The following is a 20,044-nucleotide window of genomic DNA, read 5'->3' on the forward strand; positions in this document are numbered from 1 at the left end:
ATATCTAAACCTGCTTACAAGAGTCTTACTTCAAAATTACGCGTGGCGTCCTGAGACGTTGTCAGTCGGTCATCCGCTCGTTGTCTCGTGCGCGTGTGAGACAAACTGCTTGATATTTACATAGACAGTGATGACGGACTAGCGCCCGGAAAATACGGGGGCCATTTTGGAGTGGTGAAAACTAGAGGGTAACGCATATTATGCAGGTAGGGGAGTACATGCATAGGGAGATAAACAAAGGTAAAGAGGAAACCAAAGTGAAAATGAGAAGAAGAGGAAGGTGAAGCAGCTGAACAGTACTATATTGATGGTATTACAGGTAACAGCTAAATTCTGTACGGTCATTGAGCCCATGGGGCTTAAGAGTTTGAAGAAGGTAAATCCATTCAAGTTCTCTCTTGAGCAGCAGTTTAGTATTGTCAATGCCTTCTTTCTTGGGTACGACCTCTAGGATTATAAATTTCAATTGGGCGATGGTATGGCGTGCTTCCACAAAATGCAAGGCAATGCTGGATTTTTCAGTTTTTAGTCTAATGTTAGACTTGTGTTCATTAAGACGAGTTTTGATCTTACGTTCGGTCTTCCCTACATATAGTTTGCCACATGGGCATTTGAGGGCATAAATCAAGTTGGTACAATCGCAGGTGGCGTCTACATGAAGTTTAATGTTGTGTCCTTTCATAGGGTGTTGAATTTCATTGCCCCTGATTACACTGTTGCAGTGGCCACAGTTCAAACAGGGTTGAGTGCCGCGGTGGCGTTTGGGTGACTCTGTGGGATTAGCCAATATCTCTTTGATGTTTCGGCTCCTGGTGTGAGCAAATATTGGTGGCTCATTGAAGATGCCCTGAAAATCGGGTTCATTCTGCAGTATTGGCCAATGCTTCCAGATGATCTTTTTGTACGCTGCACTCGCAGTAGAAAATTTAGACACAAGGACCATACGTTGCTCTGTGTTTTTGTGAGTCTTAGCCAGGCAATCCTGTCTGGATATGTTGGCAACACGAGATTGTGCGTCTTGCAGGACAGTATCTGGGTAACCACGTGCCCGGAATCTATCTGACATTTCCATCATGCGTTTGTGGACCATTGTCTCGTCAGATACGATGCGCTTGACGCGCATCATTTGCGAGTACAGGAGATGTTTTTTCAGAGAGCCTTGGTGGAAACTGGCAAAGTGGAGAGCATTATTCCGGTCTGTACTCTTTCTGTGAAGATCCGTGACTATTCCAGGTGCCGTTCATCAATTTTAGAAGCAATCTCCTAATAGAAAACACATTTTTCGCAAACTGCTCAATCTTTTTTGATTAACATTGCGGATAATACATCAGGAGCTAGTTGTGGCAATTAATTAACTTGCACCACCAGGAATTCTGGCAATGGATAGGAGGACAGGAAAACTGGGTCTCCTGGGGCTGGTATATAGCTCCTCGCTATGGATCTAGAGACAGCAGTAGAAGTTGTTGGTTTCTCCCAGACTGCTTGTAAAGCTTCTGTTATTGACTCACTGAATAGTAGCAAGGATACAGATGGTGCGCAACGTTTACAACCCGCGCGTTACCACGACCTACCATTACCACGCGGTTGTAACAACGAAAGTTGTTACAACGCATTGCGCTGGGGGGCGCTCGAGGATAGTAAATCATTTAATTTACTATCCCAACACCTTCCCTACTATCCACGGGGACTGGTGTTGGAATAGTAAATTAAATGTTTTAAATTTGCGCCCCCCCAACGCAAGTCGTTGTAACGACTTGCGTTGTTACAACCGCGTTGTAATGGTAGGTCGTTGTAACGCGTGCGTGGTAACGACATATATCCATACAGATGCATGTTTTTTTTTACTTAGTGAGCATTTTGGATTTTGTCTCTGTAGATGGTAACTGGAGGTCCAGCTACTCCAGTGCCCTTCTGATAGCCGAGTGTTAGGCAGTAACTTCTGGTGGTGGAAGCCCAGTCTGGATGAAAATTTCCACTACTGGGAGGTATCAAGCCCACTGTCATCCTTGAGTCCTGCAAAGTCTTGGTCCAGTGTAGAATGGATGTCCCCATCATCATCTCTCCAGAATATTCCTGAGGATCAGAGACACTGAAAAAAAGCCTGCTTTCTTCCATAATCTTTGCATGTCTTTTATGGACTGGTGTAGTTAGTCTATCAAGGTCAGAGGCTTCAGTCAAGTGGGCTGTGACACCATCAGCCTCAGTTGATAACCCTTGTGTCAGTGGAGGGGTCATTAGTTGATCTGGTAGTGTAGTCTGCGGGTCGCCAAAGTCATCTTCCGTGCTGGAGGCATCACCTTTTGTGCTGGTGAAGGGGTGCCAAGGTTGACAAGGATGAGATGGTTTACAGGGGAGGTGTTGGGCAGAGTGTCAATCCTGATGTCTGGGGTGGCCCATGTAACTGGAGGCAAAGGTAGAAGTGGTGTGGAGAGCACTGAGTATATTGAATGTTGTCTCTCTAGATGATAACCAGAGGTTCAGCATCTCAGCTGCCCTTCTGATAACCAAGTGATAGGAGGTTATGTGTGGTGGTGGAACCCAGTCGGGATGAAAGTTCCTACTCATGGAAGGTATCAAGCCCACTGGCATCTTGGCCGTCCCCCTCATCATCACTCCGGGTTTTTCCTGAGGACCAGAGTCCTTGAAGAAAAGCCTGCTTTCCTCCATTAATCTTTGCATGTCTCTTCTGGACCAGTGTAGTAAGTTCATCAAGATCAGAGTCTTAGGTCAAATGGGTTGTCCCAGTGGAAGAGTCATGAGTGGATATGGTAGTGTCGTAAGCGGCACGCCAAAGTCATCTGCACTGCTGGAGGCATCACCTTTGGTACTAGTAAAGAGGTGCCAAAGGTGACAAGGATGAGATGGTTTACTAGGGTGGCGTTGGGCACAGTGTCGATCCCGATGTCAGTGGTGGCCCGTGTAACTGGAGGCAAATATAGCGTCATTAAATGCACATAAGAAAAAGTCATCAGATCCATGTGGCCAGGCGGCACTCCAGAGGGGACCAGAGATCACCAGAACATGTTGAACATCGTGTCCAGAAACATTGATGGATCTGTTCCCCGAGCAGGAAAAGCTGGATAGAGCTGAGAGAGAAGGGGCCTTAGAGTCAGTACCACAGACAACAGCGTCCCCTGGACTGTAGCTGGGTCAAAATGGAGTTGCAGACACCTGATCCTCCAAGGGGGTCTTCATCCGATTGTGGAGGAGGTAAAGGAGGGGACCCTGGTGACTTACTTTTCGAAGAATGATTTTCATGCCTTTTATATATCTTGTGCTTCTTTCTGTAAGACTTCTGTGACCTCAACCTCGGTCTTGACTTGTGGTGCCCTCTGTGTTCATCTCATGCTCTGGCCACAAACATTTTGGTTTCTTTTTTATTAATAAGCTTGGGATGCATCTTCTAACATGACTCATAGGCCTTCACATCATGGTTGAATCCTAGGCACCACGGGCAGCTACTGTATGGGCCTTCAATGGGCATCTGAGCATCACATTCTCTGCATGGTTTGAATCCGGACCACTTGGATGGAGACATTGTGAAGGAATGGCTGCACCTGATTAGAAGAAATGAGCCACAATTGTCAACAATTACTGAGGAGATTAAGATAGCTCTGGACTGTAAATGGCACGGAGAAAAGGGTACTGGGGCAGCTGGTTTGCATGCTTTGTGGTTCCAGTGACGTCGAGTACAGTGCTGAGATATTGGCATAAGAGAGCTATTGAAGAGTTTCCAGATCCAGACTGATGCCTGGGATATTCAAAAGGTGAGGAATCTGCAGGCAGATGTATCGATCAGAAATTTAGTTTAAGAAACTTTGGGTAAGTCATCTTTAGCTACTGGCTTCTTTTGCTATATATGCTTCAGACATTATCAGGCACATTTTGGATCAGACAACCAGAGTATTTTAGTCTAACTACTTTTGTATTGGTTGCTTCTACCTCCACATGAATGCACAAGGGACTAATACATCTGAAATAAGTCCAAAACCGACCCATAGCACTGAGAACAGACAACTGATAAGAGTGTCGGAAAAATGGATGCACAAAAAAAAGGGTTGCTTTATTTTCTGTTGTCTCCATTTTCAAGTTATTTTTGTGTGTGGCCAGTACTCAGAATTGCTGGGCTAATAAGCACTGGCAAAGCCAATCGGCTCAACATTTGAATGGCATGTCCACTACCCATCCACATGCCACACAAAAGTCAAACCTTTTAGCGTAGCTAATGCTTTAGTCATCTCAGTCAGTACAGTCCCTATGATTTAAGGTATTCATGGTCACTAGTGTCCACCTTCCCTCCAGCCAGGCACTTCTGTATAAAAAGCTAAAAATATATTCTTGCTCTTCTGTACGATGCGCATCACGCCTCTAGACTGCAATGTGCAGTGCAGCAAATGGGTATTGTCCGTTCTTTAGTAACTTTTAGGAGTTTATGGAAGAGGCCCCCCCCCACAAAGTCAGACTGCTAGTGAGATGTCCAAAAACAAGGATGAAACCTAAATGATGAACGAAAGTTACCATGACAAAATGAGCTTCACTCTGCGACCATCATGCTGCTTTTGAGAGGGACAAGAACAGCTTACCGAAGAACACATCTTTTGAGCTTACAGTAGTAAGCAAAGTGCTGCACTTTTTTGTGGATGATAACAAATGTGAATGATCCAGATACATTGTGATGCCAGAGTCCTTCTAATATCCACATCAACATTTTGGTCTAGTGGCACGTGTGTGACTCTACACAAATGTGTTAAAAGAAGCTGAAGAAAAGAAAAAGTTGTTGTGCTCTCATAGGTGCAGACGGATAAGATGCAATTTCACTGGCACACTCATTTTAGTATTAGTTCATCTTGTTATAGAAGTCTCGTATTTATGGAACAAAGTATTCAGGATGACTGTGGCAGACATATGTACCTGGTTTAGGAGATACTGTGACAGCAGATTACAGACAATGTCTCAAGCCCAATGCCTCCAAAGTTAATGCAGTATATATATATATATATATATATATATATAGCTTTACTTTAATATAGAGATCACTAAAATCCATGATTACCGAATGTATTGCTTGCGATTCATGCGGCAAAACATGATGAAGCCATTCACACATTTTTTCTTGAGCTGAAAGACACAATGATGCTTCTTCAAAGCCTTGAGCCTCTGAAAGCTGTGAGTCCTCTTTCTCTTGCGTTCTCCAATGTGTGATCGTTTTCCTTTCTGGCACGGTGTCCATGTGCAGTCACCATTCTCATCACTGGAAGACTTCAGGCAGTCCTTTGAATACCTTGGGACCTGAAGAGGAGAAAGAATGAAACACAGGGGCAGTCACTACAAGGCCAGAGAAAGATGTTAGTTGTGGAGAAATGGAAAGCATGAGGAGAGAAAAAAGGAGATACAAAAATGTGCATTTAAGCCATGTATTCACTTTGCACTGAACTTGACAGTTAATTCCCCCATATATACGACGATTATTAGCCACGGGACATGAAGGTTAATTTCAGCAAAGTCGCCTTAGGAACTAAAATAGAGCAGCATTTTGGGGTTCATTATTTGTTATTCCCTAATACAAAAGTCGAGACCCTCTGAAAAATGTAAATGTGTCTTTTAGACTATCACATCATAAATCTATCTCTCAAAATGAGAGTTCTGAAATGAGTGCCACAACAAAGTATACATTTAGCTGTAATTGTTTCCAGTAGTTGTTTCCAGCATGCCTTCTACTATTTTTATAGGTCTTCCAAACCCACACTAAGTTTTAATCCTGAAGACCAATGAAGAACTGTCCGTAGTTATCTACGTTTAAGCCTGTTTGATTTGACATCCTTGGCGTGATATTCCCCCCACACCTTTTGCCTTCATTCCTCCTGTTTTGCTGAATTTGGTTGTGGTGGCTTTAGGACACTGCACACTTGGCAACTGATAATCAGTGCTAAAGTTCTTGTGCTCTCTTCTTCCAAAATGGTAAAATTGGGCTAAACCTAATTGGCATATTTAATGTACTTATAAGTTCCTAGTAAATGGTACTACACGTACCTGTAAATTAAATGCTAGTACTGGGCCTGCAGCACTCATTGTGCCACCCACTAAAATATCCTTTTAAAACATGTTTCAGGACTGCCACACCAGTCTTTAGCGCAGTTTCAAACTGTCATTTCAAACTGGCAATAGAAACCTTTTCCACGCCTTAACCATCCCTTTTGTTAATTACAAGTCAACCCGAAGGTAAGCCCTAAAGGTTTATAGGGCAGGGTGCATTGTATTTTGTTTTAAAAGACATGTGGGTTTCCGTTTTACATGACCTAGCAGTGAAAATTCCTAAAAACATTTTTACTGTTGCAGGTCTATATCCCCAATTGACTAACACTGGGTTTCCTGATTAAATTTATAAGTGCTAGCTTTGTATTAGGAGCCAATAAAGAAAAGCTGTATAGACTCAAATTAATTGTCATTTGAAATCCTCTTTAATGGTACAGTCGGGTTTTAGGTAACAATTCAGAAAATTCCACTTGTAGAAAGTTGGCATTTTCTTGTTCTAACATTTCTGTCTTCTGCCAATATCCTGGGCCACATGCCTGTAAATGGCTTTGATGTTGGGGTTTGTGTAATCCTTCCAGACAGTGACACACAAGGGGATTAAGTGTGGACAGGATGGGCCATCCTGCCAAGATGTTTGGGGCAGACCTGTTCCCATCCCCACTTAAATTTCATAGGGCTTTTGCCTTCTCCACATACAAAGGAGTAGGAAACTAGCCTTTTGTCACCCCAGACTTCTTGGAGCCTTGACACAGAAATGAGAAGAATTTTCCAGAACCAGATGTGGGGGTAGCTTAGAAACTCACTTTAAAGGCTGACACCAGGTGTAAATATTGGCTTTCCAGAGCCACTCGTCAGTATACTTCTGGACTTGTGAACTTTACAGAAGAAGGACTGCCTTGTTCTCCGGAGTTCCTTGTTGCTTGAAACATGTCTTTCTCCCCAGAGGACTGCCCTGCTGCTTGAGGACTGCCAGACTCCTAGAGGGCTGCCCTGCTGCTTAAGGACTGACCGACTCTCTAAAAAAGAAGACTGGACCTGCTCCCATCATCTCAGGCAACCCGAGTGACTCAGAGGGTCAGTTGGCTGAGCTCCAGTCTGAGCTACAGCGACACAACAAGTTACAGAGGCCTCCTTGCACCTGCCTAGATAACCAGTTAGACTAGACCTGTAACTGAGCCTCCTGAGCCACGCTGGCCTCTGCTAGAGTTAGATCCTGATCCCCAAAAGATGCTTCCCCAGGATGTGGACCCTTGGATGACCATCAATTGAGCTACTCCTATGAAGAAGGGTGAAATCCTGAAGTGTTGGGATTTTCGAATGGGCCCATTCGTGTCAAGACTCTCCTGCCTGGGGTGACAACTAATGCATAACCCTGGCGAACCCGACTCTTTGCGCTACAGGGACCGCCGTTGCCAACCAGCCATCTGCACTTCGCGCTACATCAATGACAGCCTGTAATGACTGCCACGCACCCCTCCAGCAATAACTGTCTGAGACGTCCGACCGGATCTTCGTGCTACAGTGACTACTGTCACAATGCCAGGTCTGCTCTTCGTGCTACAACTATTCATGGCGCTATCTCTGCTCCTCCAATAAGAACAGAACTCTTTCCACTGGACTTTGAGAAGGTAACTTTTTCAGCAGGACTAACCTGATCCTTGTATTTCACAAAGGCAATGGGTTTTGTATTGACAGGAACTACTTGCGCTCTGCATAAGTTTCTGACAGCTTGTTAGGTTAGAGAAAACGTTAAAGGTGGTGCCACAGGAAAAGGGAAACCCTCTGAACCCTTTACAAGGTATCGTAAACAACACCAAGGCTATATGCAAACAATTTCCTATGCACACAACATATCAATTCCGGTACAACGTATTATGAACAGGCAACAATTAGGTTTAGTCCTAGAACATAATATTTCACTTCTTCTGTTTGAGCAATTTTTGTCGTTTATTGCCCGAGAGACCTTACGCCAACCTGATCCTTGTATCTGGCCAGTGCTTCATCGCGGTCAGCCTGAACTTGTGAGTTTCCCCGGGTCCAGCATGACCACATGACCATGAGTGGCACTTGGTGCTTTAGATGCTATACTTACCTAAAACTTTAAAACTGCATATCTCCGGTTCTGTTGATTGGATTTTTATAATTCTGGTCTCATTGTATTTAATAAATGTTGCTCTATTGTCCTAAATTGGTTTGAGGGTTTTCTTCTGCTGTCACTTTATTACTGTTTGGGTGCTGCATAAATACAAGGGGTGGGCGGAATTAATAATTCCGCAGGCGGAATTGGAGGAATTTAGTAATTCTGCGTTACTCTAGTGATGCAGAATTACTAATAAATTCTGCCATTCCATTGGTGGAATTAATCAGTACACCGGCTTTACTGAGTGAGAGTTAACGCAAATAGCGCCGCTGTTGCATCCGTGGTCATGCCCAGGGCTGGCTTGCAGGGGCACTGCGTGGACCCGCCACTGTCCTCTCTGCCTACTCCTGACTCTATGGGGAGGGGGAAGACGCAGCTCAACAGCACTTGTGGAAAAACTGCGAGCAGTCAAACTCTGCATTAGCCCAGTCAATACTGTTAGCAGCGCTCCAGTGGTGCCATACCTTCTCCGGGACGAAAGTGGAGCACCAACCACTGATGCTCTGGGTAGTCAGCACCAGAACACACTGACCTCTTCAGGGTGGGACTCTAAGCACTTCAGCACCGTCAGGAAGGCGATTCCATCTCAAGCGGTGCCTGTCCTCGGTCACTGGGTTTCCACTGGCCAGATTCCCTCTGTTATAGGGTGTAGTATAGTTCCTATATTCCCAATAGGCTCTGCGCATTGGAATAATATATCCTATAGATTTGACATAGGACTTAGGTCAACTAGGTCTCTATCGAATATACTAAACTTAATTGTGTGTGTGCCATCTAACTCAGAGGTCACTAGAAACTTTCTCAAATAAACAAGAAGGGATTAGTTTCTGACAACCGCATAAACATGACAACTTTGTTTCACAAGAATAAGAATATATCTCCCAAAGTCGTGGAAACAATAAATAAGTATTTCACTCAGTCAATCGTGCATGCTTCATTTCATCAGAGTTGCAGAGAAATAGAGAGACAGGTTTTTTCAATAAAAAGATTTATGGAACAGTCTTCTTTCTCATGCAAGAGAAGTGAACTGCTACAATCGTTATGCAGAATGCAAAGTATAATGCGTACAGCGTAAACAGTAATATGAAATAATACTGTAAGAGCATTGTATGGTTTCTAAGCCATATAAAAATACATACATAAACAACATAGACTGAAATACTCAACTGGTGCTTCTAAAATACTCCTAGCCCAATGTACCTAATCTAAGTCTAATACCAGAGAAGAAGTAAGTGTTGTTTAGCATAGGTTTAGTTTTGCCAAGAATCTACCAAAGGTTTCTCTAGGTTCTAATCAGCACCATACCTTGTTAGAATGAAGAAGGTCTAGTATCTCTGTCTCAGGGACTCGATTTCCCAACATCCCGCAAGGGGAGCCGGAAACAATGGAGCTGGATTCTCGGCAGGAGAAAGGCAGCTTCCTGATCAGTGCGTCAGCTGGAGAGTCAGCTTCCTTCGGCACTAGCTGTAGCGAGCTGCGTCGGGCAAGTTGTTGTGAATGTATCTGGGACCCTAATTAAATATTCCCGATTCATGCCCTTATGTGGTTATGATAAATCATGTCCTTATGAAGGCATAAGAATCTTACCCATATTTAGTCATAGCCCACGCAGCCCAAATACGGCAAGGCTACTTCCTTAGATTCCTAGAGAGCACAACGAGTTCTTTCGACACACCAAACCTTTAGAAACCTGGGAATTCCCCATGTCTTTGTTTTAATTTGTCATTGAACTCCTGCGAGCACTAAAGGAACAGTTAGTTCTTAGTGACATCTTTTATCGACGTCTTATGTCCAACCTTACGTCAAACACGGCACCTTCCAGGTATAAATATACCAACACTTGCCTTAAGCAACACACAGTGGTGTGGAGCAGAGCGGATATCTACTTATCCGAAGCCCAGCTGATGCGAGAACCGAAGGAAGCCGTCCCTCCCCTTTGACACACTGGAGAAGCTGCCTTTTCTCACGCCGAGAAATCCAGCTCCGGTGTTTCCAGTCACCCTTGCGTGTTACTGGGAGATCGAGTCCTGAGAAACGAGATACAAGACCTCCTTCATTCTATAACCAAGGTACGGAGCTGATTCAAACCTTAGAGCAAATTATTGATTCAGATTCTTGGCAAAGAACCCAACTTAACTTAAAACTGCAACTTACTTACTCCTTCCCACGTATTAGGCTTAGGTCAGGTACACCGGAGTAGGCGTATCTTAGAAGGACCAGTTGAGTTCGTTAGTCAATGTTTTTATGTATGTAAATATTTTATCCGTTTTAAAGTATCATATGGCTAAGAAACCATATCAATGCTTTTACAGTATTATTTCACTTTACTTAATGATAAATATTGCAATTGTGGCAATTCATTTCTCTTGCATGAGAAAGAAGACTGCTCAATAAAATAACACCTTTTATTGAAAACGCCCGTCTCTCTATTTCTCTGCACCCTGGTGAAATTAACACCTTAGATGCAGCGCAAATATCCCTCCCCAGTGCTGCGCGGTCCATTGGAACTAGTGCTGAATGGACGTCCAATGGTCGTGCGCAGCACTGGGGAGGTAGTGCTGCCGTCGGCCAACGCCCCGACGCAGCACTTAAGAGGTTAAGCATGCACGATTGACTGAGTAAAATAGCTGTCTATTGTTTTCACACGACTCTGGAGATATACTCCTTATTCTGGGGAAGCAAAGTTGTCATGTTATATGGTTGTCAGAAGCTATTCCCTTCTTGTCTAAATCAGGGAAGTTAACCCCTCCCTATTCAATCGAGAAAGTTTCTAGTGACCTCTGAGCTAGCTGGCAAAACTAATTAAGTCTAACATAGTCAGTAGAGACCTAGATGACCTCAGTCCTACATCTACACTGCTGTTTATGTTATTCTAATGCGCCGAGCCTATTGGGAATATAGAAACTATACTACATGGCGCCCAACTTTTGGTAAGGCGATAATCAAACGCAAGATACTAAAGTAACTCAGTCGTGCTTTTCACACAGACCCCTTTCTCCCGTAAAAACTCCAACAGACGTCTGGAGTGGGTGAAAGGTTAATATCCGCCGAAACTTAGTAGGATGAGAATCCTATGTATTAGTTTACGGTATAGTCAACGTTGAAGGATACAGTGTTCCAAAATATTGTGCACCTAATCTTTGTTTCCTTGAAACTTGCTCTGCAAAAAACTTTCATTAAACAATGTCAAACCACGGCGACAACAACGAAACCGGTGAAGCTGCAGTAAATGCGAATCAACCGGGTGCAGACCTTACAGGGTTTAATGAAGACGACCATGATGCAATAATCATCCCGGTCAATATAAGAAAAACCATAACTATAAAACTTATAGAAAATGGGGTATCATCAAGAGGTGGTACAGTTGTATTTGTGGTAGGGGCACATGATTATTGGCAGAAAGAGGTATTCTATTCCTGGATAACTTTTCCAGCAGCAAATGCTGTGACACTTGAGTTCCACTATTATAAAATAGCGGAATCTCCAGAGGAATACTCTCCTTTCGAGGAAATTGAAATTCCACTAACATACCAAGAGCACCTGCTCTTGTTTAATGGCGCCCTAAAACATCAAAATCACATTACCAGGCTCGGTCCACTAGGTAGACCAGGAGCCACGTGGCCGGTTCTAGCCAGCTACACACCACACCCAGACATTGAAGCAATGTCAGACGGAAAACTTTTGGTTCAGCTAAAACAATTGATTAAAATTCATAGACAACTGGTCCAATATGTCATGCGGACATCAACAGTCCTAACTACAATTAAAATTCCACAAAATACCCCCTCATCAGGGTAACACAAAGAAAATTACACCACAGAATATACAATCATGTGTTGGTAAAACACCCGCAAAACGGGAACAAATTCCTTTCTCGTTAGCTCAGAAAATCCCTCAGATAGAGGCAGTATTTCCTGATACTACCCCTCACGAAAAACACAGAATTCTGACTGTCTCCCAATGGGGATCGCACCACATGTGAAGGACTGTGACACTTGGGGAACGGACTTTGCTTCTATCTACACAAAAACACATGGTGTTCCGTCAATGGCGGTTATACCAGATGTACTAAGACAGATTCAAAACGAATACAGTCCAGAACCTGCTTTAACTCTGGGTATGAAATTACTGAAAGACTTCAAGCAGGTCTCGGCTATATTATTAGCCAACATAAAAGGAGAAGCAGCATGTGTGGCAATCTGCCAAAAATTGAAGGAGACGATATAACAGACCAACCTTTCGAGTTTGCTAAAATAATTGAAAAATCCTATGAAGAATTAGGCAGAGATAGTTTGGGTGGTAAACCAGTAAAACCCCAACTAATTGAAAATCCTGAAAAAACCTTTATTAAAAACAATCTGAATTCTCAGAAGAAGAAGTGGGAGGGTAATAAACAAACCACTCCCAGAGAAAAACAATTTCAGTCCAGAGGAAGGTCTCCCCAACGGAGAAATAGATCTCCAGGAGGGGAGGACAAGTCTCCCCAAAGGGAGCCCTCTAAAAAAAGGTACAACCTTAGAGATAGGGATAAATTATGAAAACCTGACAGATATCAAGATATTGATACACGTCCCTCTCAATCTTTTCAGACTTCCTCACAGACATCGGAAAGAAGAGGACGGTCAGAACACAAGGAAGAGCACGTCAAGTCCAAAGACAAAGAACCTGCTCATCAAAGTAAAAAATCACAATTTCCCAGAAAGGAGGTAGCAAGTATTAAAATTAAACATGCAGAGAATCCTGAGGACACAACTGAAAAACGGAGAGTGGGCCCAGACAATGCTAGACAGCGCAGCAGATGTGACCATAGCTCGCAAGATCCTGATGAATCTTCTGGAGACAGTGGACACAAATGAATAGATTCAAGTGGAAACTGCAGACACGCGAGTTAGCGTGCCCCATAAACTATATGAAATAACATTATGTATAGAGAGAGATAAAACTAGGAAAATAAAAGGTCTCTTTTGGAAAATCTATCTAAAGGCTATGATATCCTGTTAGCTGAAAAAGACTGGCCCCCAGAGTTTGCCAGGGAGTGCCCTCATGGCGAAGACATGATTATGCCTGCCTTCTCAAATCATATCCCAATTCATAAAAAATACACATTTGCAAGAAAATGGGCAGTGGCCCAAGCCCCTGCGTTATATAAAAATCATGTAGGATGGGATGAGAATTCTCCTCCCCACAAAATCCAGTTAAAAAATCAACCTACTGCACAAAAGCAGTACCCAGTTAAACAAGAAGCTAAAAAGCAAATCAGGGAGATCTTAGATCAACTTGAATATCAGGGGATGATTTAAACATGCCCCTCACAAATGAACAATCCTTTGTTTCCTGTCTCCAAGCCAGACGATTCATATTGTCTAGTTTTGGACTACAGACATCTAAACTCCTGCTGTAAAACTTTTGCAGTCCAAAACTCACACAGTGCAGCACTAAAGAATAACATTGGGCGCAAAAAAAAAAAACCACATTAGATATCTCTAATGGATTCTTCTGTCAAAACATTGCACCTGAAAGCAGGTATTTGACCGCTTTCTCAATAATGGGGTCGCAAACACAATTTTGTCGACTCCCACTGGAAATCAAGAATAGCCCAGGATGATTCTCAGCAAGGGTAACAGAATTACTACAAATGTATGATGATGAAGCATTATCCTATGTCGATGACATCTATCTTACAGACGATGACCTGGAGACTCACTTGAAAAGAGTGAACACCATAATACTTGGGTTCGCATCGGAAGGTTACAAATTCAACTTTAAAAAGTCAAGAATAGCCCATCTAACTGTCCTATTTTTAGGATATGAATTATCAAGTGAAGGCAAAAGCCTAGCAGACTATTTCTTAGAGAAATGTGCAGTACTCCAAGCACCTAAAACGCTGAAGAATTTACAATCAATACTAGGTTTCCTGAATTTCGGAAGAACATACATTCTAAATTATGCAGAGGGTTAAACCTCTCTACGAATTAATAAAACCTGATTTCAAACCAAACAATTGGACTCAAAAACACACAGAAATTTTGAGATAATTACAGAGACATATTAACTCAAACAAAACAGCAAACACGCGCAAACGAACGCAACCTTGTAATCCGAGTCATCCCAGGAAGATGCGGATTCACATACCTGACCTCTAATGAGGGAGAAACGGTACCAATAGCTTACAAATCACATTTGTACACACAAGCTGAAATGAAATTCAGTTCTCCAGAAAAAATTCTGACAGCGGTTCAAACTGCTGTAGCTAGAGAAAGAACCCTAGCCCAAGGCAAGAGAATAACTGTTTTTACATCAGAATCAGCCATTGAGGCATTAACAAGCCCACGCAATCTAAATGCTGTGGCATTAGATCCGAAATGGTTACAATGGGAAAATTCTCTCGCTACAGAAGACGTGAAACACTATTTTGATCCGTAAATGAAAAAACTAGAAAATCTGGAATACGAATATGAATATCCTCTTCCAATCGAAATTCTTCCTCTCAAACAGTACACCTGTGTAGGATTTGCACAACATTTTGTTGTGGAAAAGCAAATTTACAACAACGCGTGCGCGATTGTTAAAGGTTGTTGGCACTTAGGTAAATTCAGACCAATGGTCACTAAAACCGAATCATTCAGAAACTGTACAGCTCAGCGAGCTGAAATAAGATCTTTAAAGATGGCGCTTGAAAATGCCGATCGCGAATTCCCCACACTAATAGTGTGCGATTCACATTACTGCGTCCAGTCTTACAATAAGAGCATGCAGACATGGATTCAAAACGGTTACAAAGATGACACAGGTGCCACAATAAAGCATAAAAAGCTTTGAGAATAAGTAGTTCTTTTGCAGAAAGAACTACAAAACACTCACATGATACATACACTGAGTCATCAACGTGATGGCGTTCACGTTGCAGGGAATTAATTGGCTGATAGAGCCACAGCGGTAGCTGGTCAACCGGCTTCCGTAGCCACTAAAAAGCGTTCAGAAAAACAAATAGATGGAGAAACCATGCTGGCAGTAAAAGCCTCATTAAAAGGCGACTATGCAGCATTACCTCTGAACTATCCACTCAATAATACATACATAATTGATGCGAACTCCGTTCCCTTTGCTCGAATCCCTGGAGTGGGGGATAGAGTAATTCCAAACACGAACCGGAGAATCTTCTTGATACAAGAAGCACACATGGGATTGGGTCTGAGGCAGCAAGAGATCCTGAAATCTCAGATAGAATTACAATCACAATACTGGTGGCCGGGGATGAGCGTAGAAATTTACAATTTTGCAATGAATTGTGAGGACTGCAACAGAGATCGCAGTTGTGAACCGGACCAGGCACCAGCCCAGACACCACTATTATTTGTCGACTCCCACAGGGATTCAAGAATAGCCCAGGATTATTCTCAGCAAGGGTAACAGAATTACTACAAATGTATGATGATGAGGCATTAGCCTATGTCGATGACATCTATCTTACAGACGATGACCTGGAGACTCACTTGAAAAGAGTGAACACCATAATACTTGGGTTTGCATTGGAAGGTTACAAATTCAACTTTAAAAAGTCAAGAATAGCCCATCTAACTGTCCTATTTTTAGGATATGAATTATCAAGTGAAGGCAAAAGCCTAGGAGACAATTTCTTAGAGAAATGTGCAGTACTCCAAACCCCTAAAACGCTGAAAAATTTACAATCAATACTAGGTTTCCTGAATTTCGGAAAAACATACATTCTAAATTATGCAGAGAGGGTTAAACCTCTCTACGAATTAATAAAACCTGATTTCAAACCAAACAATTGGACTCAAAAACACACAGAAATTTTGAGATCATTACAGAGACATATTAACTAAAACAAAACTGCAAACACGTGCAAACGAACGCAACCTTGTAATCCGAGTCATCCCAGGAAGATGCAGATTCACATACCTGACCTCTAATGAGGGAGAAACGGTACCAATAGCTTACAAATCACATTTGTACACACAAGCTGAAATGAAATTCAGTTCTACAGAAAAAATTCTGACAGCGGTTCAAACTGCTGTAGCAAGAGAAAGAGCCCTAGCCCAAGGCAAGAGAATAACTGTTTTCACATCAGAATCAGCCATTGAGGCATTAACAAGCCCACGCAATCTAAATGCTGTGGCATTAGATCCAAAATGGTTACAATGGGAAAATACTCTCGCTACAGACGACTTGAAACACTATTTTGATCCGAAAATGAAAAAACTAGAAAATCTGGAATACGAATATGAATTTCTTCTGCCAATCGAAATTCTTCCTCTCGAACAGTACACCTGTGTAAGATTTGCACAACATTTTGTTGTGGAAAACCAAATTTACAACAATGCGTGCGCGATTGTTAAAGGTCGTTGGCGCTTAGGTAAATTCAGACCAATGGCCACTAAAACCGAATCATTCAGAAACTGTACAGCTCAGCGAGCTGAAATAATATCTCTAAAGATGGCGCTTGAAAATGCCGATCGCGAATTCCCCATACTAATAGTGTGCGATTCACATTACTGCGTCCAGTCTTACAATAAGAGCATGCAGACTTGGATTCAAAACGGTTACAAAGATGACACAGGTGCCACAATAAAGCATAAAAAGCTTTGGGAACAAGTAGTTCTTTTGCAGAAAGAACTACAAAAGACTCACGTGATACATACACTGAGTCATCAACGTGATGGCGTTCACGTTGCAGGGAATTCATTGGCTGATAGAGCCACAGCGGTAGCTGGTCAACCGGCTTCCGTAGCCACTAAAAAGCGTTCCGAAAAACAAATAGATGGAGAAACCATGCTGGCAGTAAAAGCCTCATTAAAAGGCAACTATGCGGCATTACCTCTCAACTATCCACTCAATAATACATACATAATTGATGCGAACTCCGTTCCCTTTGCTCGAATCCCTGGAGTGGGGGATAGAGTAATTCCAAACACGAACCGGAGAATCTTCTTGATACAAGAAGCACACATGGGATTGGGTCTGAGGCAGCAAGAGATCCTGAAATCTCCGATAGAATTACAATCACAATACTGGTGGCAGGGGATGAGCGTAGAAATTTACAATTTTGCAATGAATTGTGAAGACTGCAACAGAGATCGCAGTTGTGTACCGGACCAGGCACCAGCCCAAACACCCACTATTAGACAGCATCAGACTATCTATGCGCAGACGTCCGACCGGACAAATGCGGCCCCTTGATTATTAAGACTAGATTCACTGAAGATGTGGCCCCAGGACTCGGCTGACGCCAAAACTGTTATGAAAGATTTACTTATCGGCACATACGCATTTGGCATGCTACATTGTGACCAGGGTCCTGCGTTTAGCTCTCGAGCTTACAAAGAGGCCATGAGCAGCATGGGCATTGCATTGCGGTACTCTTCTCCCTTCCATCCTGAGGGAAATGCGGTTGTGGAAAGAAAAAACCGTGACATAAAGCAATCTATAACAGCGAGGGTATTATGTTTGGGTGATGGGTGGGTCAAACATCTAACAAGTGTCCAACGAAGTCTTAACAATCTGCCAAGAAATTCTCTAAAGGGTTTCACTCCATACAAACTTTTGTTCGGCACTAGAATGAAAATACAGGATTTAGATTGTCAAACTTCAGTGGTGGAAGAAAAAACCTTTGATATCAAAGATCTTTTGGCTGTTTTACAGGACTTGAATGAAACAAGAAAAAGTCTAAGTAACAAAGTCTGTGCCAACAACCACTGAAGAACCACCTGTCCCAGCAAGACCTGCCTGGATTCCAAAGATTGGGGATCTGGTCAGAGAAAAGATCGCGGTAAAGAAGGAATTTGGGCCATCTTACAGAAAAGCAGTACCTGCTTTAGCTGTCAGCGGAACAAGATCAGTAGTACTACCGCCACTTGCTGGTAAAAAGGAGAACAGAGTTGTATCCATCGACCTGGTGAAACCACAATCATGTGGCCAATAATAAGTAGTAGGCCCATTGGACTTCCAAGAAGTAGCAGAAGACCAAATCTTGCTACAATCCAAGAGGTTCAAACTGAAAGACTAATCACTTTCGATAAACCATCAGTGAATAAAAAAGGACTATGCAACAAAGCCATGGAACTTGTGCCTCTTGAAACCCAAATTGCAACAGTTCATGAAGAAACACCAGTCTTCAACGATGTAGCCTCGGACTATACAAATGGAACAAGAGGAAATGCAAAGATCAATGGAAACCCGGAAGCAATCTCACCAATTGACAGAACTGCATCTGGCTACTTTATCAACTTTGATGATTTTTCCGATGATCCGAGTGAACATGGAGACAAGCCAGCAACAAAAACTTCCAAAAAGAGAATTACAGAACTTTTTTATCAACTCAAAGAAACATATCTGATTTCCCCTTGGATTGAACTATGGATTGTGTTAGGTGTACTTATCCTACTGCTTTGGCTAATCTTAGTTTTAATTCTGGGTAAATTTATTACAGTACAATGGACACAGCAAGTCAGAACCTCAACTTGGTCCTGAAACCACACAGATTCTCTCACATAGAGAAAATAGAACTATCATCAGTGAACATCACAGCAAAGCCTATACCTGCTGGTATAGCATGGGACAGAACTGACTATGAAATCTATGGCCCGGTAGAGCTCTTGAAGTATCCACACCAATTCAAGATTTCAATAAGTGACTTTGTGACACCAAGTTCTTTCTCTGATGATTGGGACTTTGAAAATATTAACAATATGATGTCAGATTTAGAAATGTCAGCAAAATTTACAGACCATGATTACTTACAGGGTTCATTAAATTATGAAGAAATGTACTGTTATAACCACTATGGTCATCATTATCTGCATAAGTCTGCGAATCCTAGAAATGTTTTTACTTATAATCAGTGGGAACATTGTCCAACTCCTCCAATAGGCAGTTCGAAAACGTTTTATGAAAAATTCCCATACTTTTCAGGGTTTAATCACACTGATCCAGAAATGTTTTATTTCAAGATGTTAAATAAGACAGGAATGAAAAACATGCTGACAAATACTAAATTAATTTATTCTGAAAAAGTTTAGATTAAAATGTCAACATTTGGTTTTGAGTTTTGGAAAAACAACATTGAAACAAAAACCATCTGGGGAACAAAAGAATGGCAGGTACAAGGTCTAGAAGCATTATTCAGAGCCTGCATGATCCCAGAACAAATAATGTTCCTGAATGACACAATTCAGCAAACAACCTGTCTTGGTTTAGCTAAGATAGAAGATTTAAATAACCCGTCTATACCAAAACCTATGCCTGATAGAAACACCACTACAGATGAGGGGTTAGACGTGTCCTATATTTTAAAACAAAACAGAACAAATTCTGATTGGAAAAAATGGTTGATCTGGCCCATAGACACAAATAACTGTCAAAATAGATTCCTGAACAAAATACAGGGGTTCAAACAGAACAGGCCAGACACTAGATATTCCCAGAGACAACATCCAGGGATAGTTACAACATATAGTGTAGGAAAACTATGCCTTGACTGGCTACAGAAATCCACACTCCCCGAAATAAAGCAACACTTAACTTTACTTAAAGAAGGTGCTGACTTGTGAGATTTCATAATGGGACCTCGCAAACAGCGTCAAAAATGTTTCAAATATGCCGGTATATACGCAGCTTACTATGAAGCTTGGAAATTAAAACAAATTGAAACTGCAGAAAAAATACGGGAAATTGACCTATCAATTTGAAGAAATCACTTTCTGTAGTGGACAATGGGTTAACGACTCTGTCCTCCAGAATCTATTCACTGGACAGCATTGTATCATCTGCTATTGATATAATAGAGCAGGACATGCTAATGTTACAACATGGCCAGCTTTCCAACGGTAGCTACGTTCTAATAAGTGACCA

The 20,044-nt window shown here is 42.2% G+C and overlaps 1 protein-coding gene across 1 annotated transcript in view; it reads right to left on the reverse strand.

Annotated features, from left to right (window-relative positions):
• MEIOSIN (meiosis initiator) overlaps positions 1 to 20,044 on the reverse strand; it is a 2,303,138-nt gene that overhangs the window by 349,336 nt on the left and 1,933,758 nt on the right. The window contains exon 12 of the mRNA XM_086938419.1: positions 5,054 to 5,289. Coding sequence (XP_086794545.1) covers positions 5,054 to 5,289 — 236 coding nt within the window. The remainder of the gene's footprint in view (positions 1 to 5,053; positions 5,290 to 20,044) is intronic.

This window comes from Lissotriton vulgaris, chromosome 9 (genome assembly GCF_964263255.1).
Source record: "Lissotriton vulgaris chromosome 9, aLisVul1.2, whole genome shotgun sequence".
NCBI lineage: Eukaryota > Metazoa > Chordata > Amphibia > Caudata > Salamandridae > Lissotriton > Lissotriton vulgaris.